Source organism: Ceratotherium simum, chromosome 6 (assembly GCF_057802395.1).
Source record: "Ceratotherium simum simum isolate JZ-2026a chromosome 6, ASM5780239v1, whole genome shotgun sequence".
Classification (NCBI taxonomy): domain Eukaryota; kingdom Metazoa; phylum Chordata; class Mammalia; order Perissodactyla; family Rhinocerotidae; genus Ceratotherium; species Ceratotherium simum.
The window spans coordinates 69,307,836-69,333,813 of NC_141905.1; the positions used below are offsets into that span (position 1 = coordinate 69,307,836).

The 25,978-nt window shown below is 36.8% G+C and overlaps 1 protein-coding gene across 4 annotated transcripts in view; it reads left to right on the forward strand.

Moving 5' to 3' along the window:
- ADD3 (adducin 3) overlaps nucleotides 1-25,432 on the forward strand; it is a 135,313-nt gene extending 109,881 nt beyond the window's left edge. For all 4 annotated transcript variants that reach the window (XM_004428063.3, XM_014785719.2, XM_087432571.1 and 1 more), the window contains exons 3-15: nucleotides 6,564-6,702; nucleotides 10,449-10,600; nucleotides 11,559-11,639; nucleotides 12,471-12,620; nucleotides 13,104-13,247; nucleotides 13,360-13,458; nucleotides 14,597-14,779; nucleotides 15,365-15,622; nucleotides 16,967-17,086; nucleotides 17,552-17,638; nucleotides 20,483-20,606; nucleotides 22,487-22,582; nucleotides 23,179-25,432. In XM_004428063.3, the coding sequence (XP_004428120.1) occupies nucleotides 6,564-6,702; nucleotides 10,449-10,600; nucleotides 11,559-11,639; nucleotides 12,471-12,620; nucleotides 13,104-13,247; nucleotides 13,360-13,458; nucleotides 14,597-14,779; nucleotides 15,365-15,622; nucleotides 16,967-17,086; nucleotides 17,552-17,638; nucleotides 20,483-20,606; nucleotides 22,487-22,582; nucleotides 23,179-23,471 (1,926 nt within the window). In that variant the 3' untranslated portion in view covers nucleotides 23,472-25,432. The remainder of the gene's footprint in view (nucleotides 1-6,563; nucleotides 6,703-10,448; nucleotides 10,601-11,558; nucleotides 11,640-12,470; nucleotides 12,621-13,103; nucleotides 13,248-13,359; nucleotides 13,459-14,596; nucleotides 14,780-15,364; nucleotides 15,623-16,966; nucleotides 17,087-17,551; nucleotides 17,639-20,482; nucleotides 20,607-22,486; nucleotides 22,583-23,178) is intronic.
- The last annotated feature ends 546 nt before the right edge of the window (nucleotides 25,433-25,978 follow it).

Below are 25,978 nucleotides of genomic sequence, written 5' to 3' on the forward strand. Positions count from 1 at the left end.
AGGAAGGAATTTAGACTTGTTGACAGAAGTGTGCAATGTTGCTCTGAAAGATAGGACAACGGGAGTGTAGGTGGTGATAGCTCAGGCACGTGACTCACTAACATTTCTTAATAACAAGGCAATGTGTAATGCTACAAGCTTATTTTGAAGATAGGAGAAACTTCAAAGCCATATACATTTTAGAATATCTCTGTAATTAAGGCCTAAATTGTTAACAGTGTACCTTAATTAGAAGAGTTGGTCAAAATCACCCTCATTTATCTGGTCACTTGAGAAGTTTAAGATGTCAAGTATTCTTTATTAACTTTGTTTACATTTTTATTATATACCAGCTTCAAGAGAAGATATTATTCTAACCTTTAGCTTCATATTAATTAAGAATTAGATACAGGAGAAAGACCATCCAGAAGAAAATTTGGTTTATTTGTTTTTTCTCCTTTCAACAGGACCAGTGGTAATCTAGTTCCAAATGAATACATTTCTTAATGGAGAAATTCTCAGTAAGTTTGTTATGCTCCTAATCCCACTTTAGGAGAGATCTAATAACATAATACCAGGGTGCCTTGGGAGCAGCAAGTCTGTAATCTTTTTTTCTTTTTGCTCCAATTTTTCTCTCTAGTAATTATTATGAGGTAGAACATCCAGATGTGGATATTTAAATCCATCTCTGATATTTATCAGTATTCTGTTACCTGCTTTCCATAAGTTAGACTTTACTTATAAATCAACCTGTATGATTTTTTTTTTCTTAGCCTTAGCTGAAATAATTTCATCAGGTCAGTTTCTTTTATCAAATTGGTCCTCTTTTCTGTGATTTAAAAGATCTTTCATCTATTGCCACTTTCTCCTGAAAGTTCTGATCTTAGATGCAGAAGCCTTAAGATCTGATATTTCAAGTTAATTCTACTTGTGATTTATAGTATACATGAACATGTATGTACTTAAAGTGTACCCTTACCCTACATGAATCTTAAATCTCTGGATCTTGCATGTTTTTACAAGTTTGTTTTTATCCGTACCTTATGAATTCAGAGTTTACAGGATCACTCCCTCAGCATTGATAGATGATGTATAAAATAAAAGGGTATGAGATTCAGATAAGGCTTTTAAGGCACCTTCTCTCTAACATAAATATTTTGTTTTTCACCTAGTGATTTTTTCCCACATACTTTTTTGGACATATGTTTGATGAGAGAACTGTCCAAACTATAACACTCTGGGGATGAACCAAGTTTTCAAGTAGGATTTTGTTTGAGTTGAAGAATTAAATGACTTTTTAAAAATTTGTAACATGCAGTGAAGATTCATTTCTTATTTAAAAAAATTAAAAGATGAATTTCTCCTATTATAGGATGGACAGGCCTAATAACACAGGAAGAATTTCTGATTCAAGTGATAGACTGTTTTCTAGAGCTTCACATTCCAGTGCTAATAACCTATGAAATGGATCTTTGCTATCATTAACTCAATCAAGATTGAGATCTGATTCTTTACTTTCTTTCCTTATATCTAGGAAAATAAAAAGACAAGAAACTCTAACTTACTGTTTTGTTAATTGAGCACGGAACTAGACACTCAGGGAGACTCTAGAAATGTGAAAGACGCAGCTCCAGCCATCAGATATTATGGTATAGTAGAGTAGGAAAATAAAGCACAATCGTATGATGGTACCTTAAGTGTAGTTAGGCAAACGTTAAAAGAATTCAGAGTGGGATGGGAAGAGAAGAAACATGGAGATCCTTCCTAACAAGTGATTAAAGGAGAGGCTTCAAGGAGAAGATGGCATTTAAGACAAGTGTTTTGAGTAAAGGGTAAGAATTCATTAGGTAGAGGAAGAGTGGAAGCCAGCATTTGCTTTTGATGAAATACAGTGAGCAAGGATGGAAAAGTACAAGTTGTGATCAGAGAATGCTGAGTGAACCTCATAGGCTAGACCAGAGCACAAGGTAGTAATGGTAGATATGGCCAAAAAGTTAGATTATAGAGATCCTGGAGTACCAGACTATTTTGACCTAAGTTAGGGGTCAGCCCATTTTCTCATCATTTCCAGTCTTAATCTGTTTATACAAAATTTGTTATACCTACATGTGTGCATACAGTGCTTGTTTTGGATCTGAGTTCACCACCACTTATAGCTGTGTGACATTAGGAAACGCACTTAACTTGAGCTTCAGTTTCCTTGTTAGTAAAATGGACTTCATACAGTAGTTGTGACAATTAAATGAAATAAGGTAAAAGCATGTAGCACAGTGCCTAGCACATAGCAGGCAACTATTTTTGTGGAAATTGTATACATACAATTTATGTATGTATATATACATTACATACATAAAAAACATTATATACAATGTTGCTAATTATGTATGTATATATACATTATATACATAAAAAACATTATATACAATGTTGCTAATTTAAAGCATTTTATGCTTTTGTGGAACCCTTTGAAGATTATAATCATAATTCCTTAGACTGTATTTTGGTTTTTGAAAGTGTCAAAGAATCTGTCACCCTGATGGCACTCTGGCTTATTCATGTTCATGTATTCATGTCTTCAAGGAGTAACAACCCCCACTACCTCCTCTTCTCTCCTCTTCTGTATCTGGAATGGAAGACACAGTTTAGGCTGTAGTTTCGTGTATGAGTTATTTGATCTTTTAACCTGACTCTCCTCTTGTGGAGGCCCTAGGGAATTGTTGACTTAATCTGACTTTAGAAGCCCAGCATGTGATCTTGCTGCCCTGCTTATAAGTTAGTTTCATTCTGCTTTGATGGGGGAATTCCTAGCTGTAAGAGGGCAAGTACTTTGGTACTCCAGGATCATCATAATCTGCTGTTACATAATTTTTTTCCTTTATCTATCATTACAATTTAATGCTCTAATCTAGCCTAAGAGGTTTTCTCAGTATTTCTGATCACAACATGCCTGCTGCCTTATCAGTTGTATTTGGTTTCAGTGATACAACCCATCTCTGATTAAATTAGGAAAAGATCCTATGCCCAACTGAGAGTTCAGATTTGAATCTTTATTCCATTTATTTATTAGCTATGCAGCCTTGAGCAAATCATTGCCCATCTCAGGACTTTAGTTGTGAGATTCAAATGACTCAACTATAAAGGATTATTTTATTAACATTGAATTTTAGTAGGAATATGATTAACTATCCATCATAAAGATAAGTAAAAATTTTTATTCTTTAATATATTTTAATGAAAACTTGGTAAGTTTATTGATAAATTTTGAAAACTGGGTGAAACAATTTTATATCATTAGTAATTTTTACACTAACTGTTTTATGACTTAGGTAATTATCTGAACAACATTTCAAAAATATTGGGAACATTTAAAAATGAGTTATAAATAAATGTTCATGACACAAAATATTAAATCTTTTGAAATAGAAGAATTCTTATTTGTTGAAGCGCTATCAACTATATAAAAAGGCTGGGGAAATTTCATTTACTGTGAAAATTATTTTCTTGTCCTGTACTACAGAGAACCTATTCACTAGCCTTAAAGGGGAAATTCAAATTTTTCTCTTAATTGATTTCAGAAGGGCTTATTCATCCCCCTGTAACACCGTGGATCATCCCAAAGGTTTAGGATGGTACTCACCATATTGTGGGATATATGGAAGTGAAAAAAGCATTTTCACTAACAACAACAAAAAAAGACGTTTGACTTGAGTCCTTGCCTCTGACCCTTAATAGCTGTGTGACCTTGGACAAATTTTTCAACCTTTCTTATTTAGCTTTCTTACCCCACCTAGCAGAAATTTCTCATCACTTTCCTTAATAGTTGTGATTCTCTTGAGCAACTGGTTGATTTTTAATCTTAAAGCCATTGTAAATCAGCATACTGAGTGGATTATCTTGATTCATGTTGACTGTTGGAGAGTTTAGATAAAATTTGGCCCATCTCTGGCAAATGCTTACAATTTTTATAGCATGTACTTTGTATCTTAACCTCGTTCCTGGCTCTGTCTAACCTCCTTATGCTTATTTTCTCTTAAGCTTGACTTTTCTTACCTATATTTAATTTATTTTTGTATCATTTTAATCTATAGAATCTGCCTTAAATTCTTCCTGGGACAATATGAGGCAGGGCATTCAGTGAAATAAATAATGCCTACTTCTGAGAGCTATTATAATGTAAATAATGAGTGATACACATAGTAGGTATCATTAATATTTTTTTACTTAATCAAAAGATATTGGTTATAGCTGCTTTGAACTGAGGAAAGTTTAAATAAAGTTTGGTTTTGAAGGGAAGATAAAGTTTTAGAAGAGCAGATTGGCCCATTGCCAGGTGTCCAGAAGTTTTCTGTAGTTTATATAAAGATAAATGAGTATATCTGGAAGATTCTTTTCCTTTCAGCATTAAACATGGTAAAATACTCATGTTGGTCATCTATATGAAGGCATCCATCCATCTTATATACAACTCACAACTGTTTTATGTTCGTAAGGTCTTAGAAATGTATTAATGGAGTTTTCTGATAAATGTAATGTGTCTTTGTAGAGGATATTTTATAGGATAGTTTCTCTGGTTTAAATCATGTGTTTAAATGAACTAGATACAGTCAATGGAATTAGATGTTTAGAATTTTTATAATTGTGCTAATGCTTTACATTTAACAAGCCTTGAATTTGTAAAAGGAGAACCATGTTTAACTGGTGTCAACTGCTCCCTGAACTCAGAGTTCAAATATGGTCACTACTATTTTTTAAATTAATCACTCAAACATTCACCTGCTGTATTAGCAGAAAGTACAGCATCTTCCTTTTAGAATTTCTACTTTCCCCTAACTTATCCCAAGAACTTTAGTGGCTTACATAGTCCAAAAGAGTTCATCAGTGGCTTCCATATCCAAGATGTGGTGTGCGGTGTGCACACATATCTGCATCTGTGTATGTGAAAGAATCGCACTAAAGTCTGTCCAGTCCACCACTGCCGCTGCACCTCCCTGCCACATGGTGGTGGTGTTGAAAACTAGTCTCACCCGACCCAACAGAAGATGCAGGTTCATTGTTGACCCAGATGCCTATGCAGGCCACCGTGGTGCATCAGGGAAGGATGACCTCCCTCTCCCTCTTCCTGTGCTAAACTCAGGGTGTTCCATGGTGCCCCATGGTTGAGCTCCCAAGATTATAGCTATTAGCACTCAGCTTTTTCAGTTCATATCACAGATGCCTCTCAACTGTTGTTCTAAAAGCAACATAACCATTGAGTCAGGACTGGTCCTAATATCTACCACCTCATAGCCTCAGAACTGCATTTCCCCTTCCCAACATGGGCTCTTATGCCATTATTTAAAAAAAAAAAGAAAAAGAAAGTCTGTCTGTCTGAAAACCTCTGAGTTATTCAGCCATCCTCTGAGCAGGCTATATCTAAGCAGGACTCCAGGCGATCTTATTCCCAGCCTTATGAGGAAGGCTACTGTCAGTGACTCAAAGGAGATTCAGCCTTCTAAGGAAGCTTTCCCCAGTGATCTCCAAGGTGTTCATACCTACCCCTCTTGGAGGTAGTGATTCCAAAGCAATTTTCTGCCTTCTCCCTCTTAGGTGAAGTGGGAAAAAATTTCTGGCAGGGCGTTCTCCTACACATGTAACCACTCTCAAATGGAAGAGCGAGATTTAGGTGACTTATATTGCAAGAGCCTTCATGTTTAAAATGAATGAAAATAGATATGCGCAAGAGAACAAATGATGAATTTAGTAAAATAAATGTTTAGTAAAATTTCATGGAAATACGAAACCAGCTATTTTAACTAATGTGAAGAATTAAAAGAGATTTCAAATGATGAATCATATTAGCAACTCAAGGGTTACTGGAAGAGAGGTTTTCTCTTAATATTCAGGATTTTTATTTATATAAACACTGTTTCTGCCACACACCCTCCCCCCCAGGCCCCTGACACACACACAAGAAAAGATACAGCAGAACTCCAGAACAGGAACACATGGTACTCCAAGTTGGAAAAAATGTTCTTTCTTCAGCACAGTGTTTCAGAATGGGAGTACTCAGTTCTCAACTCTTCTTATCAGTTTGCCTTCAAAGTTTGTGGAGCTAAGGAATTGCCATGGAAATCAATAAAATGGAAGCCATGATTTAGTATGTCGTAGTGAAGACTTTTGCTGTTAAGTCACTCTGTAGTCAGAGTCGTGCCCCATTCAAATAGGGAGTCTTTCCTAACCTAGATAATGAGGCTGCTAGGCAAGGAATGTGTCTCTTTTTGCATCAGTCTATACTTGGTGCCCTAGTTGCATATCATTAACAGAGTTGTTTTATCTTGTCTATTGTAAGTGTTATAGTAGTTCATTTTTTTTGAGATTAAGAATGTCTAATGATTTTTTCCTCTCCTGAAAGTAAGCTTCTTGCTTCTTCTTCCAGTGTTTTAATTTTATTATTTTGTATTTTATATTTGTTTTAAAATAGTGTAGATGAAAGCTATTCAAAAGAGGGATGGGTGAAAGACTGACTATATCAGAGCAAGTTATGTTTGGGTTGTTCTGTTCCAAGTAAGATGTATGTGCTCAGTGGTTATTTTTGTGTATTACAGGCCTTTCGGGAAGACCTGGAATGCCTTATTCAAGAACAGATGAAGAAAGGCCACAACCCAACTGGATTACTAGCATTACAACAGATTGCAGATTACATCATGACCAATTCTTTTTCGGGCTTTACTTCACCTCCCCTCAGTACGTCCGTTTTGGAAAGTTTAAAAAATTATAATTTTATCTTTATTTTGAACACTTTACATCTCTAGCAGCATATTCTGCTCTGGTTCAGTCCTTAAGTTTATAACATCTCATACTTAGAGTAGAGTAGCATAGTGTTAGAATCTCTTACTTTTTCGTATCAACCAGGCATTTACTAGACTTTGTGAGGATTACAAAATAGCTATAACACGTGTTCCTTGCCCTAGATAAAGGTATGTTTTAGTTGAGAAGACATACCGTGAATGCACAAAAAATTAAAACTGCAAGATAACTGTAGAGAAAAAAAATTGCAAAGCAGTCCATAAGAAATTGTCTAATGACCTTTTATAAGTCATCATTTCCATTAACTCAGAGTCGAATTGATTTTGGCTGTGGTGTACTGAGAAAACTTTATGGAAGAAGAGAGGCTTGAACTAACCAGGCTTTAAGAGATGGAGTAGTTAGAACTTGGTGTAAAAGAGGGGTTAGGACATTTTATTCATTCAACAGCTCTTTAGTGAAAGCACCAATTTGGTGAGCTGAGCACTGTAAGGATACTAAGAAGCATAAGGCGTTGAGTTCAAGCATGTTACATCTCAGCGAGATAGGTACAGAACTCATTGCAATACCGGGGCAGGTACACAGAGTGCCAGAAGGGACTGTCAGGGACTGCTTCACATCAGAATCAAGGGATGATGCTTCATGTCAGAGTCAAGGGACTTTCTTTTCCCCTCTTATTTTCCTTCTCTTCCTTCCTTTGTTTCTTCCATCCTTTTCTTCTTTTTGGTTAAAGATTTATAAGTAGGAGTTCAATGAGTTCAAGTACTTTCCAGATAGAAGAATGGCATACAAAGAGACGTGATGGTGGGAACATGGAGGGTGAGGGTATGTTTGTAGAACTCTAAGTGGACCAGTATGTTGGCACATACATACTGGTTAAAGAATCTTTGAAAGAGTTCCAACGTGAGGTATAAGTGCTTAAACTAAAGTAGTGGTTGCAGGTTCAAGGAAGAAGCAATCAATGAGAAAGGCATAGCCAAGGAAGAGTAGAGAAGACTTAGCAACTTGTTTGATGTGGTGATGTGGTGTGGGTGTGGGGCAGGGCGTGGGAAGAATGATGAGTTCCAAAATCACTCACTCTTCCAGCTTGGGAGAAACATTCTGTCAGAAGAAAAAGAAAAACTCAAAGGTTGAGCTAGTTTGGTTCGCTCTTTCTATAGTATTGAGTAACTACCATGTGCTAAGCACCCTGTTAGGGGTGAGGGATACAGTGATAAACAAGACAGACAAGATTCCTGTGCTTGTGGAGACAGAAGATAGATTAATAAAGAAAATGGTCAGATAATAGGAAGTGCTATGCAGAGAATTAATATATGATGATTTGATAGGAGTAACTGGGTGACTACTTTAGATGGGATGATCAGAGAGAACCTTTCTGAGGAGGTGGCATTTAAACTGAAATCTGAATTGCAAGGAGTGAACCATACCAAGGTTGAGAGAAAGCATTCCAGGTAGAAGGAACAAGTACAAGTGTCAGGTGGGAATAAGGTGAAAATGAGTTTGGCAGCCTCTTCAGGGGACAAAAATAAAGATTATGGTCTGGAGCATGGTTTTTGAGGGGACAAGCAGCACAAAGTGAGGTCAAAAACATAGGCAGAGGCTAAATTATATAGGGCTTCACAAACAGAGTTGATAGTTTGGATGATGTAGAAAGACTACTATAGTTTCTGTGTGAAAAATTGACTGGGAGATTTCATGGTACTATTAGACAAAAATACGAATGTCCGGAGTTGGGGATCTAGTTTGGCTTGGGAAATGGAGGAAGTTCAACTGTAGGCATGCCAAAGCCACCAAGAGAGAATTGCCAAGACGTTGCAGCAGTTGGAAATGCAATCCTAGAGCTTGAGAGAGTGATTTGGCAGATGGATGTAGAGAAGTATTACTCAAAGCTGTGTGTGTTGATTAAATAATCATACACGAGGGTATAGGCAGAAGAGAAAAGAGTCTAAAAGAAAATTTCAAAAGTTGGAAGAGGAAGACTGGTCAGGGAAGTCAGAAACAATAAGAGGAGCTATCCTGTGAGTGTCCTAGATACCAAGGTAGGAAAGGAGAGCTGCAGGGGACGCTGGCTGGAATGGACAAAAGTCTGGCAGCAGGAACGCCGTGTCCAGTGTTCAGAGGTCAAGCTATAGAAATCAGCCACTTTGGCTGGAATATTTATGTTGTAGGTTATAGGAGATAGCTTAATGGCTGACTCTGAAATTTTGTCAGAAATGATACTGTTTTGCATGGTTTACATATTAAAACGACTTCTTCGAATTAGTTCATAACATTTCAGAATTAGAAGATCTCACATTAGAATGGTGTCTTGGGACTTCTCTTTAACCGTTCTGATAGCCCTGGACTCTGAAGCTCACATAACAGCTGACTGGTGAGTTGAGCTGCCTCTTCAAACCAGGTGTGTGCTCTCTAGTCGCCTACAGGCTGCACCAGGCCCAGTTTATGCATTTACACTAATTTCCTGGCTCCTACTGGCCTTCAAGTTTGGGGCTCCTGCAAACTTTGAGCAGAGGAGTAGTGAGGTTAAAGGAAACTCAATCTGATGGCTTTATGCAGAATGGGTTTACCAAGAGAAGGGCTACAGGCAAGGACGAGAATGAGAAGGCTTATTGCAAGGGTTACATGTGAGTTAAGACCTGAACTCGAATATGGAAAATGCGGGACCTTGTGAAGAAAAGAGTGATGAACTGTGGTGATAAATTACATATGGGGCCCAGGAAAGGTAGGAGATAAAGGTTACTTGGCATTTGAGCCTGCAGGGATTCCAATACCGTCAATATTAGAAGAAGAATAAAGAGAAGAGAGAAGATAAGAAAAATTTGGGGTGATAAAATCACTTTTAGATCCTTTTAATTTTTATGTTACTGTGTTACAGGCAGTTAGAAACAGCAGGCGTTAGAATGGGCAGGAAGGCCTGGTGAGAGATGAAGAGCAGGGTGTCATCCGCACAGAAGTAACAGCTGGAGCCTTGAGAGTATATGATGTTTTCATGGGGAAAAGCAAAAAATGAGAAAAGCACGTAGTAGAGGCCTGAGCTTCGGGGAGGAGCCACAGTTGTGGGAAAGAAAGGGAAGAGAACTTGTTGAAGGAGAAAGAAGCAGCAGGTGGAAAGGGAACAAGAGATCCAGGAAAGATCCTGAGTCCTGGAGAAGAATCTAGGAAAGAAGTGGTAAGGGTGTCAGGGGGAATGAAGACTGAGCCAAAGTTGAACTTAGCAGTTGGGTCATTAGAGACATAGACTAGTTTTTGTTGCTTGGTGAGGGCAGAAGCCAGACTATTGTTTGAATGCATTCTTTTCCATCTTAAATATTTTTTGTTTGAGTAAAAGTCAAAAGTGAGATTTTAAAAGTAGCTTTCTGTTGAGATCTTTTCATCATAAAATTAGCGATAACCTCAGTATTGATAACACTTTCACTGTTGGGATCATGTGACCATTTTTCCACAGTGGTGTGAGCCTAACTCCCTAATAAGTACTAGATGAAACTGCAAAGAAGACTGCTGATATGTATTTTTACTCACAGTGTACTTCTCTGAAGGAAGATAAGCTAATGAAACATTGTGTGGGCTGGTTTCAAATGCTTATTTACAAGGCTGGAACACTCCCAGACTCAGGCTGCTTTCTGGCAACTAATTTCTAGGTAAGGGATTACTTGACCTGAATCTCTCTCCACAATTTTTCCTCTTAGGTCTCGGCATGGTCACACCTATCAATGACCTTCCTGGGGCGGATACATCCTCATATGTGAAGGGAGAAAAACTTACTCGCTGTAAACTTGCCAGCCTGTACAGACTTGTGGACTTGTTTGGATGGGCACACCTGGCAAATACCTATATCTCAGTGAGTTCTTTGGCTTTCAATTCCTTTTCTTAAAAATTCCAACTAGAAAGCAGCTGTACTCTTTTCACCTTTACTCAGAAGTCCACTTTTCAGTCTTTATTCTGTGAACCTAGCATGCTAGATCACAACCTAATCCTGATTTAAACCTTGTCTCCAACGGAGAGGCTGCAGTTACCCCAACTTTCTTCTCTATTTACTATCTGTGTTGTGCCTTTAATTCAGACCAGTTGTAGAACCTATCCAGGAAGAAATCCTTCTGGCAGAATTTTCTCTTTCCGTGTTAATTGTATCTGAGCATCAGTGACATTAAAAAGCATTTGGGGCAGGGAAAACAGAGTGGGTCAGGGAAGTTTCTTCCCTGGTCTTTATTTTCTAAATATATTTTTCCGTGTTCACCATCATCTTGTTGCCAAACTTGGAAGCAAGACAATATTTGGAAGCAAAAAAGTATGAAAATATGGAGATGGCACCGATGCAAGGTGCAGTCTTCCTACAACCTTTCTTCCCTTCCTCCTGGCCATTCCTTAGTTTCCCCTTCAATCTCCACCTTAATTCTTTCCTAGGAAGAGACTCTTCTCTTTCCTTTGCCCGTTTTCCCTTAATTTCCATGTTGTAAATCAAGATAATAGTCATTGCCGCATTCAGTTGAATAATATTGGCTTTTGTTTCTCATGAATGTAGCTGACCCTAAGCAGTCTTAGAACCCCCAGAATAACACTTTAGGTAATTCCAGTAAATGAGAAACTAATGTCAGAGTTTTTTAGCAAGTACTTGAGGGTTGAGGGAAGAAAACCTTTCAAGGAAACTTGCATATTGCACACCTTTAATTTCGGTTTTGTTGTTGGGTTTTTTCCCCCAGATCTATGATAATTATTCATTGTAAATATATTTCTAGTCATGTTTACATTGCAAAATATGGATACCTCATAGTAATTTGCTATTTTTTTTTCTTTCTCAGGTAAGAATAAGTAAGGAGCAAGACCACATTATAATAATTCCCAGAGGCCTGTCTTTTTCTGAAGCCACAGCCTCCAATTTGGTATAATTTTCATTCCTATGTTACTTTTTCTATATTTTCTTTGTGCTTTTCTGACAGTTTTTAGCTTTTGGGACAGGACAGAACAAGAAAAGGTAGGGATGGAAAAACATTTACTAGTGAATAGGGAAGAGTTTAGAAAATTATGGTGATTTCTAAGAAAAGCTTAGGGTTCAAGAAAAACAAGGTAGTTGAAGAGGCTAGTAAATGAGTTGGTCTTATCAGTTAACCTATCCATATTTTGAAGGGAATTTTTTGAATTTTCTTCCACCCTTGACACTCTGGAATTTGTTTAAAAAAAAAAGACCACCCACACAAAGTCTCTGTGCAATTTATAGAGTTCAGTTGGTGTAAGTATAGGGTCTGACCTTCTAGCATTTTCTTTTTCCATGATTGTATTCCTAGCCACTGTTATGGGCCTCTAGAACAGCAGGAACTACATTGGTTCTGGGTACTGCAGTGTTAGCAAATGGAAATTTTCCAGCCAGTTCAGTAAATGCCAGACTTGTCCAGACCTTCAGTGAAGAGCGTAAGTTATTTAGTTTCTTGAAAACAGTGCTTCTTGCTAAATACTAAAGTTTTGTTGCAGACTAGCTGTTTTTGTAAATAAAGTTTTATGGGAACAAAGCCGCACCCATTCTTGTACAGTTGGTTGTGGCTGCTTTTGTACTACAGTGGCAGAGTTGAGTACTTGCAACAGAGGCCCACAAAGTCTAAAATATTTACTATCTGGCCTTGGACAAAAAAGTTTGCCACCTTCTGATTTAGCTTGTGGAACACAGGCAGACTTTGATGCATGTGTACCAATTAAATGTGTCTTTCTGATTTTTCCAGGTGAAAGTCAATATAATAGGAGAAGTGGTTGATCAGGGAAGTACTAATTTGAAAGTTGACCATACAGGATTCAGTCCCCATGCTGCAATCTATTCAACACGGCCTGATGTTAAGTGTGTGATACACATCCATACCCTTGCAACAGCAGCTGTAAGTCCCTGAAGGGCCAAGACCAACAGTGACTCTGGGATGTGTATTATTTTCATGACTTTCCTTACATGGTACTTTACTATCTGCATTCTTTCAGACCCCACCATTCAAAATCATATTTGAAATATTATCTTCTGCATAACCCAGAAAGCAAAAGACTCTTTGGATCAAATGCTACCATTCTAGGAAACAACTGGAGAGATAGCATTTGCATTTTTGAACTAATCAGTTTAATAATTGGGTCACTGAGTTCTTTGGAGCAAAGCTTCTTTCATAATACTTGGCACAACATTTAAATTGAGTTATATCCTCTAAGTCCCTTTTTTTTTCCTGGAAGAAGCAAAGAACTAAAGTGGGGAGGTGGGCTGGAATGGTGAACATGTGAATAGGCCAGTGCTTCCTGAGCTGACTGAAGAATCAGGTTCCTATGAAAGTGTAATTAGTAACTAAATGTGTTATCTTGGCATGGACCCAATCAAATAGGTATCTTCCATGAAGTGCGGGATTCTTCCAATTTCTCAAGAGTCCCTGATCCTGGGAGATGTCGCCTATTATGACTACCAAGGGTCACTTGATGAACAAGAGGAGAGAATTCAACTGCAGAAAGTCCTGGGGCCAAGTTGTAAGGTACGTAGCAGAGTTTCTATCTAAGGAGCTATTTTTGTTGCTGTTGCTGTTGATGAAAACAGCGCGAGCTATGCCAGTTATTTAAAGTGATTGCTTTGGGATTCTATTTTAGGTGCTGGTACTCAGAAATCATGGTGTGGTAGCACTTGGAGAAACAGTTGAGGAAGCTTTTCATTATATTTTTAATGTGCAGATAGCCTGTGAGATTCAGGTAGGAAAAATTATCCCCCCTCCCACTTTTTTTGGGCTTTGTTTTTCGCTTGTTGAGTTGGGTTTTGTGTTTACTTATTTCCAAAGTCCTATTAGTTGGTGGCTTTTTGTTTTGTCTTTTAAGGGAAGTTCTGCTTTACTTGAGTAAAAAGGGTCAACTCAGTTATCTCTTGAATTGAAAATAGGAGGAAAGAAAATTAAAATTCACATATAGACACACACACAAATCTAAGTGCCTCATAAACATCATTTTCCCCATAATCCTACTTTTTAAGCCAGTGTAATTGCACATTTCTCCATTTTCAGCTTCTAGTGATGTGGTGCTGAGAAACAGAGGCAACCTCCAGTCATCCAAGATCAGATGTGTTGTGGCCACTTTTATAAAAAGTGTTAAGAGCAGGGCCGGAAGTTTTATGAACTTAGGTAGTTTCCAATGATTCCACAGCCTCATTATTATAATAGGTTGGATATTTATTAACCACTTTTTTCCTCAGAAAAGCTGAATGTATTTAACGGCCCTAATTTCCCTCTTCAAGAAAATCAAACAGATTCTCTTGAAGCAAATGGTAATAATCTTAATTTATTCAAAGGGCCACATAAAAGGGGGAAAAAACTTTTTCTGTCAACTTTAACCTGTCTTAACAACCACCATATTTTTTTTTTTTGCTTTAACTCTTCCTCCTCTTCTCAAATGAGGCTATGAAAAGCTTAATTAAATTAAGATAACAAGCTGACGTCTTCTGCCTAAATATCCTTAAATTCAAAGTCTAGTATCTGTATTCCTTTAATATTTTTGCTGAAAGTTATAATTTTAACTGGATAGCCGTGGGAAAACTGCAAGAAAAGAACTTTAAAATTTGGCAAGAGCATTCAGTTTCTTGAAATATGTTAAAAGGTATTTCTCTGAATGTGTTTTCCATCAGGGAGGATCAGAGTCCTAGAAGGTGTCTTTTTCAGATAGATGGAAAAGATACCTCAGCTGCCTACTTTCACAAGCGTATTGCCTTTTTTGTTGTTGTTAGTAGCCTGAACAAGTATTATGGATGTTTGCTGAATCAAAATTATGCCTTTTTAAAAATAAATTACTCATAATTGTCCTTACAGTCTCGTGCCTCTGTATGGTTTGCCATTGATCACAGGTGCAGGCATTAGCAGGGGCAGGTGGAGTAAACAATCTGCTTCTACTGGATCTTCAGAAGTATAAAGCTTTCACTTACACTGTAGCAGCATCTGGAGGAGGAGGAGTGAATATGAGTTCCCATCAAAAATGGAAAGTTGGCGAGATTGAGTTTGAAGGGCTGATGAGGACTCTGGACAATTTGGTAGGTGAAAAGTTGAACATAAACTTTGATTTCATGTCTTCAGATTCAAGAGCAGATGCTTCTGTCTCCCTTTGGTTTTGGGACATGCTCCTGACTCCTCTGGGAGTAGCGTTAGACCTAAGAAAAGCATTCCAGTGTAATTTTACCATATTTTACAGAATTAAACAGTGAAGCATGCAAATGTCATCTTAGATTTTACCCTCTTCCTCTAAAGGTCAAAAGGTAGATTGCCTTTAGACCCAGGAACAAAGACTTAACTGAGCACTGAGATTTGGCCTCCAGAAAACTGGTTTATAGCTAGGAAAATGTTTCTGGTCAGCAGTTTTGAAATTACCTTTGTCAGGAACAGTTGTGTGAGTGGAAATCGCATTGTCAGCTGGAATCAGTTTTAACCAGATCTTGAAATTTGCTTAATTTCACGTCTGGTGTTATGTGGAGGTTATGTGAGGTTTGGATGGATGTTTTCCCTTTTATTTGTTTTTCAACAAAGGAGTCTTTTTGAATCATTTGTTTAAAGAATTAGAATCCAAATGCTGTGTTTGGTACAGGTTTGATTGCTTCAAATGTGGCTTTTCCCTCCCTTAGGGGTATAGAACAGGCTATGCTTACCGGCATCCTCTCATTCGAGAGAAGCCTAGGCACAAGAGTGACGTGGAAATCCCAGCAACTGTGACTGCTTTTTCCTTTGAAGACGATTCAGTGCCACTCTCTCCTCTCAAATACATGGCTCAGAGACAGCAGCGTGAAAAAACAAGATGGCTGAACTCACCAAATACTTACATGAAAGTGAATGTGCCTGAGGAGTCTCGGAATGGGGAAACCAGTCCCAGGACCAAAATCACAGTATGCCACTATTTTACATGGTTTGCCTTTACAAATATTTTGCCTAGTTACTCATGAATTGAATGTTGTGTCAAATATATTGGAAAGTAGGATGTAATATTAACAATAAAAATATTGCTATCATTTTATCAAGTATTAACTTTGTGCAAGACACTTTGCTCTAAGCGCCATACGCGAATTATTTCATTTAATTCTCCCAATATGGAAAGGATGCTATTTTTCTCCCCCATTTTATAGAGGAGAAAACTGAGGCAGAGGGGTTAACTATTCATTTGTGAATGATAAAGTCAGGATTTGAATGCAGACAGTCTGATTCTGGAGCCCAGTTCTTATCCACCACATGATACTGCTTTGTAGTTTATGTTGTACCAGTGAGTCAGAACTATAAAAGTTGTCAGCACCTAATGGTGCCAGATTTCATGAATTACTGCACATAGCTACCCTCAGGCAAGATCTTGTAGATAGAAATGGGTTATCTTATATTTTTCAGCATTTTGCTTCAGATTTGGTTTAATTGTGGAGTGCTTATCCCCAAATATTCTCTAGATACTCAAAATTAGTTCATCCTATCATATAAATCAGTAACATTCAATATGGAAATGCCTAGGCATCAAAGTGGTTTTTTCCTAGTCTATAAGATTTCTTAACTCCTAGTAAAAGAACATAATTAAACTCATAAAGTTTCCCAGAATTTATTTTATTGACAGAGACTGATGGCCAGCCATCATTTATCTTGATGAATATTAGCCTTCTTTAAGGGATATCATGTGGGGTAAACAAGAAGAATTATATAAGGCTCTTCCATCTCTATGGTTCTATTATACTATAGATTACTACCAGATTATCCCCTTTGAAAAATGCTGGTCAGGGGCTTGGCCTTTTCTGTCAGCCAAAAATAAAAAATGAAGTCTGGAAAACTAAATCTTAAGAGGTTCCTCGAGTCCTTTTTGGTGATTTCTTAGCCATCATCAGTTGATGAAACTTCAACGCAAGCAACAACTCTGAACGTGAGTTAATGTGAGATCAAGCTCTACGTCTATGCTTGAATTATTTTCAGCATCGTATTTAAAAATGCCAAAAGGAGAGAATTTAAATAGCAGTATGATTGAGTATTCATGTGAATAGTAACAACGTTTGTGGGGTTTTTTTTAAGTGAATGTGGATTGTGACCCTTTTCTAACTAGTATGAGATATGCACTAATTGACCACTAAATACTGCTTAGTGAAATTCTTTAAAATATTGGCAGTGTATGCTCTCCCTCCTTAAGTCAGTAAACAGTTATCAAGAACCTACCATATTTCCTTAACACAAAGCTTCATTCTAGAACATTTTTGATTCTTTAGTGGATGAAAGCAGAGGACTCTTCGAAAGTTAGTAGTGGAACACCTATCAAAATTGAAGATCCAAATCAGTTTGTTCCTTTAAACACAAACCCGAATGAGGTACTAGAAAAGAGAAATAAGGTAAGATGTGGTCTTCTGTGGCCAGGGGAGGCAACGTTATGTTTTATGTTTAAATCACTAATGACTGAATTCGATTAATACCAAGCTTAGAGGTTTGAATACAGAAGAATTTGAAATTTAATTCAGTATAATTTTAGCTTGTGTTAAAATACCTCCAGCTCTGTGCTAGTCGTTAGTGAGCAGGCTATGTGGGGAAGAAGTAGTAAACATATTTCTGCTGTTAAGATCCCTGGTATTAGTGAAAGATGTAGTTCTCTAACAATATACGACAGTAGGAAATCGCATGTCAAGAAGAATGGGGGAGATTAATGTGAGTTATTAGGATGGTACAAGAGGGCTTTATGGAGGCCGAAATTAGAGAGGATTTTACTTTGGGGTGGTCAAATAGTAAGCCTTTAGGTAAAGAGAAAATAAAGGTCATCTGCATAGTTGTCCCCAAGAACTTGTTACTGTTTTTCAATTCAGATTCGAGAACAAAACCGATATGACTTGAAAACAGCAGGACCACAGTCTCAGTTGCTTGCTGGAATTGTTGTGGATAAGCCGCCTTCTGTAAGTCCATGAAGCAATATGATTTTGTTGTTGATTTCCACACTAATTTCTTTGCTTTTTAAATATGATATTTATTTTTACTAAAGTTAGTATAAGCAAAAGTTAAAAAGTCAAATAATCCACAAGACTTAAAATGTCACCTTCAATTCCCAATTTCCAGGGGCAAGGCCTTTCTTCTGGCATTTACCTTCATGTTTCTAAAGAGCATCTTTATTCTGCTTTTTCTTGGTTTATCAATTTTAGACCTCAGCTGTATTTCATCAAATCTATGTCATCAACTGTAAGAAGTACCATTATTTTATCTATCACTAAAAGAGAAAAAACCCTGACAATTATAATTGCAGGAAGCTATCAATTTTAAGATGAGTCCTAATTTCAGAGATGGGGAAATGTGGGGGGCAAATGCGTCTTAGAATTATGAAAGACAGTAGTGACTTCTTTTATGGAAGATGAGGATTTAGCCTGTTTACAAAACACTTCCCTTTTTCATTCCCCCAATAAGGTTATATCACAATATCTTTGTTGAATCAGCTTTCAGTGTTTATATTATTAGACGTTTACTGCTGAGCCAGATAGTATCCCAGGATTACATTTCCTTTCTTATACAACTTACCTCCCCCTAGAGTTAATAATTGTCTCCTTTTTTCATTGGCTTAGTTCTTCCCAAACTTTTCAACAGAATTAACAAGTCCCTCTTAATATTATTTTCCATAGGGTAAAAGGTAACAGGTAATCTCTCGGTTCTATCCCTCTGTCATTCCGGTCCGCGTCTGGACCAGTTGCTCTTCAGGCCAGCTGCCCAGGCTCATCCTGAGGATTCCTGTACTGCTCATCTCTGTAATGTCCCCTGTTTCCTGCATCGTGTGTCTTCCACTCTCTTGATTTACTCTTGTATCATTGAGCACATCCTCTAATAGTTTTCTGAGAAAGGATACATAGGAGGTAACAGTCTTAAATCCTGTATTCTACCTTCAGATGTGCATATAATGGATATAGAATTCTAGTTTAGAAATAATTTTCGCCCAAAATATGAAAAGCATTACTCTGTTGTCCCCTAACTCCATGTTACTGTTGAGAAGTAGGAGAGCATTGTGATCCATGTACCTCTGTGTAGGACCATTTTTTTTTTTTTTCTTTTTAGGCCTTTTCTACATCCCTGCTGTCCTGAAATGTTATGAGGGTGTGCTTTGTAGTAGATTTCTTGATAGTCTTTGTTCTTAGCATTTAATAACCCTTTTCAATGTACAAAGTCATATCCTTCTGTTCTGGGAATTTTTTTTTTTAAGTATTTCTTCAATAGTTTTTTCCCTCCAATTTCTTTCTTTTTCCATCAGGATACACTGTTAGTTGGAACCCTTTGAGTCTCTGATTGTTTCTTTCCTACTTTCTGTCTCTGTCTCTTTATCCTACTTTCTGGTAGATTTGCTTCACTTTATTTTCTAACCCTTCTATTTAATTTTCTATTTTGATTTTTTTTTTTAATTTTTAAGACTTCTTATTCCCTGATTTTTTTTTTTTAAATAACATCCTGGTTTTTCATGGATACAGTATTTTCTCTTATTGCTCTAAGGGAATCAATTTTAATTTTCTTCAGCTGCCTTTATTGTCTTCATTTCTTCTGAGTTCCCTTTTTCTTGTTTATTCTGGTCTCTCTCTTCCATGTTGGAAGCTTTCCTCAAGTGTCTGGTAATCCATGGTAGTCTGTTATATACTTAAGAATGAGATGCAGAAAGCCCCTCAGAAGCTCTGTGTGTGTGCAGAGGTTCGGAATAGGTGAGTTTCACTATAGGGTGATTAGATGTGGACCAGGTTGTTTCTCTAGGGAATCCTCAAATGTTAATATCTGTAGTTTTTGTCTGGGGCCGTTTAATTTATCTGGAGAATTCTCCAGTCTCCTGCCAGTCTCCCACCATCGTTCTGGGAGCCCTCAGCTGTGTTTTATGCCCCCTAATCAGTTCTGAAGAATAAGCCTCTGATCTTCTGCAGAGACGGGAGAGAAGTGAATTCCTGGCTGTGTGGAATAGGAGAGAGGACCTGAGAATTTATGTTTCTTATTCAGACTTTTAACTTGTCCCCCTTTTCAGCTTTTCTTTACCACGACCTTCTGTGGCACCTGATGCCTCTGGTGTCTGAGCCTTACCAGACTCTACAGGGCACACAAGCATACTTCTCATTTGCATCCTCCTTTGCAGAGCTGAGGCTTCATCTTTCTCAGCTCTGCTACCCGCTCTTCCACTTGCTTTCCATCTTCCAAAAACGTGTTAACATTTCTCGTCCCCTGTTGTCTCCTCTCACGTTCTTTTGTTCTTAAAAGGTTATACCATTTTTGTTGCTGTTCCTTTATTGTCATTTTAGTGGGGTTTGGGGAGGGATTAAAAAAAAATGCATGAGTTCAATCTGCCAGGTTTAACTGAAAGTCTCATTAATCCCTTTCCTAGAACAAATAGCTACAAGTTGATTTTCATGGCAAATTTAAAGAAGTTCTTTTGATACAGTTTCATTTTTCTAAGCCCTTTCTACAAAGGCCTTTTGAAATGGAGCAATTCTTGTTTTTTAAGATATTTCTTAGTTATGTGAAGCTTGTTAGAACTTGGCTTAGTTTTAAAATTGACCCACACAGGCTTACTGAGGAAACATCACTGGCAATTTTAGTTCATTGGATCATTAGTATTTTAAATCATATTGCTTTATCATTTCTTATGATTGCTGTGAGGTGGCGTGTCACAAACATTATATATACATTTATGTATATGTGAGTTTATGAAGTTCTGTATATATATAAATAAATAAGTATATAGATATAAGTAAAGTTCTTGGTAACGAGTCGATGCTCTTCTTTGCAAGACCATGCAATTTGAAGATGACGATGAGGCCCCACCAGCTCCTCCCAACCCCTTCAGTCATCTCACAGAAGGAGAACTTGAAGAGTATAAGAAGACAGTCGAACGTAAACAGCAAGGCCTGGAAGGTTAGTTTGTTTTTAGATTAAGTCTAGGATAACCACACTGCTAACAACGGAGCACCTTGAGTTGGATGATAGAAAGCAGTCAGTGTTTTTCTAAAATGTTCCTTTTGCAGTTGATTATTCTGTGTCATCTCTCCCAGCACTTACTGCGTATATAGGTGGGGCTGAAATGCAAAGAGCTACCACAGACTGTGTATGTTAACCTGTAGACAAAACTGTTTTCCTCAGAAAGCAATCTCATTGCTAACAAAAAGTCTTCTAAGTAAAGTGAAATCCCCAGATGAGTAAAGAGTTACTAGCTAAAGTAAACATAACTACATTAATAGATTTAAACATATCACAGTATGTGGCTTTTTAAAAACTCTTTACTTTGACATAATTATAGATTTACAAGTTTGTGGCTTTAATGCTTTGTAAAATCTCTCTTTTTCCTTAGGTGTCTCATGGTGCCAAAAGTGTAGTTTCAAAATCAAAGCATAAAGCAAACTGCTAGAATTTTGATGTGACTTTCCTTAACCACATGAGCGGTGTAGTAAGGTTGAGTTTTTCTGACTTCAGAACCCTGAATAAGGATTATATTTAAGAATTGTTAATGAAAACACCTTAGTTGGGCCGGCCCCGTTGGCTTAGAGGTTAAGTGCGTGGGCTCCGGTGCTGGCGGCCTGGGTTCAGATCCCGGGTGCACACCGACGCACTGCTTCTCTGGCCATGCTGAGGCCGCGTCCCACATACAGCAACTAGAAGGATGTGCAGCTATGACATACAACTATCTACTGGGCTTTGGGGGAAAAAATAAAAATAAATAAAATTATTAAAAAAAAAATGAAAACACCTTAGCTAATTGAAGACTAGCTCCCTTTTTCTCAAGAATAATTATAGCAGGGGTTCTCAATCTTGGGTCTTTGGGTAAGCTTCAAACAATACATGAGCCATCCAAAAAATATATGCTTAGTTTTGTAGATATACATGTCGGGGAAGGAGGGTTCAGGGTGGGGGACAAGAAGTCTGTGACTCCGAAAGAGGGTAAGAGCCTCTGCTTTAAAGCATCCGCAAGATACAGTTGAAATTTTTTACACAGAGCAAAACAGAACCAATAGTTAAAGAATTTTTATTCATGTTAGATATCATGTAGGAAAAACTAATGACATCTGGATCATCCAGGGAATAGTTTTTATCAGTGTGTTAGTGCCTTGGTCACAAAAGGGAGTCATCCTAACTCATTAATGTAATTACACTAAATGCTCTAAGTGGTATTATTGAATTTGTTTATTCTAAGATAAGATTGGAAACTTTTTCTGTTTTTGTATTTTATAAAATGTCCCTCTTTGATCTCTTATTTTTTGAAAGCCTAAAGATGCCAGGTAACAAATATTGCACTCTAGAAGCATCATCTTTTATATATAACTTTATAAATAGTTTCTTTCACATTCATTATGACCTTCTGGATTAGCTTGCTAATATTGCTCTGACAGGAATTACTAATTGGATATTGTTGAAAAATTCAGTGAAGCATTCTGCCTCATTAATGTAGCATCATTGGTGAGGCTTCATAATCCTTTTCATCTGGCTGCTCAATATATTTTGGTTTTCTAGCACTCGAGCAAAAGCTAAATGCATACGTATTATTTGCCTGGGCTGCCAGTAGCCTTGCTTCCTTAGTAAGCATGTATGTAAAATTACTATTTAGCAGCCAGAAATTTTAACACATTAACCTGATCTTAATGCATAATTATTGATATATAGGATAACTGTTAGCATGCTAAGTTCATTGCTGAAGAGTTTATCATCTCCCTGTATGCAGGTATTTGATGTATGTGCTAACCTCCCTGAAATCTTATGCTTCTTTGTTTTGCATGGCTTTTAACTAAACTCTTATCCAACAGATGCTGAGCAGGAATTACTCTCAGATGACGCTTCATCTGTTTCACAAATTCAGTCTCAAACTCAGTCACCGCAAAATATCCCTGAAAAATTAGAAGGTATTCAATGTAATTTCCCATAGCATTTGCTGAGTTAGTCTTCAGAGTCTGTCCCTCGTCATTTGTTTTCATGTAAGGAAATTGAACATCCGATTGCAGTAAGTTTGCCATGGATTTTACTTAAAGTTCCCAATAATTTTATATTAAATAGGATGCTACTTTTGTTCACTGTTTATATTGACTTACCTTAATGTGGATTTTGACAACCCATAGTTCTTAAGAATTTGTGAAATTAAAATTGGTTTGTCGTATGTCTTTCAGTCAGAAGCATGAAATCTTTTTCAATTTTGATTGCCAAATGACCCCCAGATTAAAGAAAAATTATATATTGTCTTCTCTACTGACTTGATTTACGATAAACTGTTGAGTCGTTAAACTGGACTTATCTAGCCTTCATTCTGTGGTCTAACAACTTTGTCCCCTTCCCCTTTACACCTTTTAAGAAAATTAGCTTCATGCTAATATATCTATAGTCTATTAAAATAATGATCCATCTTTACTGGAATTAAAGTAATGCCTCAGTACACTGCTAAAACATTTCAGTTTTGTAAAATAAAGCCCAAGATATTAACTCAAAAACCCCTCCCCTTTTGTAGAAAACCATGAGCTATTTTCCAAGAGCTTCATCTCCATGGAAGTGCCTGTCATGGTAGTGAATGGCAAGGATGATATGCATGATGTTGAAGATGAGCTTGCTAAGCGAGTGAGTAGGTTAACTACGAGCACGACCGTAGAAAACATCGAGATTACCATTAAGTCTCCAGAAAAAATTGAAGAAGTCCTGTCACCTGAAGGCTCACCTTCAAAATCACCATCCAAGAAAAAGAAGAAATTCCGCACTCCTTCTTTTCTGAAAAAGAACAAAAAAAAGGAGAAAGTTGAAGCCTAAGTAAAGTCTTTTTATAATTATTATTCCAATGTGACGTTGCACATTTAAATACCACATTTAAGTTGATCGTTAATATGCAGTGGTAGATCAGATTGGGGGTATGTAGCAAACTGGACTTTAAGAACTGGAAAGAGGTTTTACTAAAAGAAAAACATATTATGAAAGAAACTCAAATTCATCTCTTATTTTATATGTCCAAAAAAGGCTTTGAATTTTTAAACAGTTGTTAGTTTTAATTAGCTCTGCCCTCGTGAAGTATTATTATAATTCACCACAAACAGATATCTGTCTGAATTACTTCAGGCCTTCTCCATAATATCTGTTGGAAAGAAATTACCAGTGAACAAACAAGAGAATTTTTATTTCTGAACGCCTGCTTCACTTGGTGATCAGATTATAATTTTTTATCATGATTATTGACTGTACCTTTTGGGTTCCCGTTGTTTCAATGGGCATTAACAGAATGCTTTAAAAGCTTCTAAGATAAGAATCTACAGCATTAGTATACACTGGCACATAATTTTTTAAAAAAATCTAAGAAAAGATTCATTTGGAATTTTATTCATAGTATAAAATTTCCTCACCTGAAGTAACTTTGCCAAAAAAAGGTCATTTTAGTAAACTATAATTTTTGAAAACTTCCTTTTTTATTAGTTTAGAAAGCCCCTTATTTTTCAACAAAGGGGATTTTGTACACATAACATGGGTTATTTAGTTTAACTCTGGCAAAAACGATTTTTGTATGTTGAGATGTTTGTATACCATTCAGTATAAAAATGTCATAAGCATATTAGCCAATCATTTAACAGTAGAGCATATTTGAGGCTGCTTGGTACTAAGTCTACTTACATGTAACTCAAGAATCCAGGGACGTGGTATCAAAGAGGGATTAGAGTATTTAAAGGTATAACTAGATTCATATTTGAACCTTATAATGTCTTTTTCTCTTAGTATTGCTAATGAATGAAGCTCTTATAAGATAACCAAATGAAGAGGAAAAGAATGAGAGAGAAGGGGGAAAATGAAGGGAACAAAAGAGGTGTCATGAAAAGAAGAATTCTAGTTTGATAGTGACTCATAGTCATGATAGGATTTGAAGAGTAATGCATTCGAAACATGTCACAAATTTCTAAAATTCTGCTTCTCTGCCAAAATCATTGTATTTCTTGGTTGATACCTGAGTTTCAAAAGAGTCAAATCCTTTTACCTCACACGTCTTTAGAAGGCAGCACTAGAAGAAATCAGTGGGTCTAATCCCCCCAGTGAGAAAACTACCACTTCTTGATTTTTACAAATTTTTCTTATCTTTTCAGTTAACTTTCTTTCTAATGTAAATACAAATTTAAACCTAGGCTCAATATAGTTTTTTCTCCCCCCTTCACCTGAATGATGTCACAAATCAATGTAAAATCAATGATCTAATGGTCAGTGGGTAAAAATAATCCAAAATGTTTTTGGAGGGTGAGTTGGCATGTAAAAAATTACATTGATTACGGTGTGTTCTGAGGCTGGTTCTGTTTGACCGTATGTGTATGATGATGCAAAGTTGAAACAGAGCCTGGAAATTTCCTTCTAGATCTCACTAACTACTGGAATCAGTGTTTTAATCTCTTAGTGAAAACTTTCAGTTGCTTAATTCTGTATTTGAGGATTTTTTTATGTTCTACATCATTTATGTTGTATTACAATGTATGTAGAAACAGTAACCTGTGAACTATGCTTTTCCATAACTTTTTAAAAATATATATATCTTAAATGAATGCAATGTGCATAAATATTTTTTAAACGCAACAGTGAACTATTTGCACCTTTTGCTAATGCCTCTATTTACTTGCTTTGGCATAAAGAATGAGCCAATGAACCTCTGTGTCCTGTGGAAAATGTATAAATGTTATCTGATATTGCTCTTAGATGTAAGGCTAATTAATGTTAAATCACAAATAAACAGTATTTTAAATAGATGGATTGGTATCGTGAGCTTTCAGTTCAAGCATGGTTACTTAGCCTGAATTACTTTGTGTACTGTTGAGTTTTACCCTGAAGGGGGGATGCTGCCGTTGAGTAACATTGATGCTTCTGAATAAGGGATGCCCTGACCAATTTCTTTTCAAATGAGTTGAAAATTAACTATATAAAACACTTCTTGTTTCAGCTCATATTGAAGAAATATTCCCCAAGTGACCTATTTTTTGTCTTGCATAGGTTATGGTGACCTTACTATGTATCTGAGATCTAAAGATCTTTGAAAGACTTAGGATTCTGATTCTCAGTCTCAATTCTACTGTTCAGATCTTCGGATGTAGAATTGAGAATTGTGCGGAATTTGCGCTGAGTTTCTACATTGCCCTTCTCTTTGATTTTTATTTATGTAACAAGGTAACAATAAAGAAAATAGCAAAAAGAATAGAAAATAGGTTACAATTCCACCAAATTAACATTCAAAAAAAAATTGTATCCCTTTCCAGCTCTTGTTCAGTTATACATATATTTCCTATATATTGGTTATC